A 305-nucleotide genomic window follows, 5' to 3' on the forward strand; every position below is an offset into this window, starting at 1 on the left:
TCCACCTCTCCCCGCGGGTACAGGCGCTCCTGGCCGGGGCCTCGTCTCTGGAGCTGAGACCCGTAGGTGTAGCCCTCCCCGAAAAAATACTTGTTCCGCAGCGGCGCCCGATCCACCGTGTGCTCCTTGTAGAGCCCCTTCTCCGCCCGGGACACCACGTCCTCGATGCGAGCTTCGATCTTGGCGCACTCCTCGGCGCTGAAGAGGCGAAGCTGGCGGATGCCGCTCTTGACTTTTCGAGCTTCTTCTTCCTCCTTCTGCTCCTCGTAGTCGCTGGGCTCCGAACCAGAATCCTCCTGATGCCG

The 305-nt window shown here is 63.3% G+C and overlaps 1 protein-coding gene across 1 annotated transcript in view; it reads right to left on the reverse strand.

Annotated features, from left to right (window-relative positions):
* The window catches only part of ALKBH5 (AlkB family member 5, RNA demethylase), a gene marked incomplete at its 5' end in the record, with an annotated part of 13,274 nt that extends 12,972 nt beyond the window's left edge, over positions 1 to 302 (reverse strand). The window contains one exon of the mRNA XM_010143832.1: positions 6 to 302. Coding sequence (XP_010142134.1) covers positions 6 to 302 — 297 coding nt within the window. The remainder of the gene's footprint in view (positions 1 to 5) is intronic.
* Between the last annotated feature and the right edge of the window lie 3 nt (positions 303 to 305).

The sequence above is a fragment of the Buceros rhinoceros genome, unplaced genomic scaffold, assembly GCF_000710305.1.
Source record: "Buceros rhinoceros silvestris isolate BGI_N320 unplaced genomic scaffold, ASM71030v1 scaffold28629, whole genome shotgun sequence".
NCBI lineage: Eukaryota > Metazoa > Chordata > Aves > Bucerotiformes > Bucerotidae > Buceros > Buceros rhinoceros.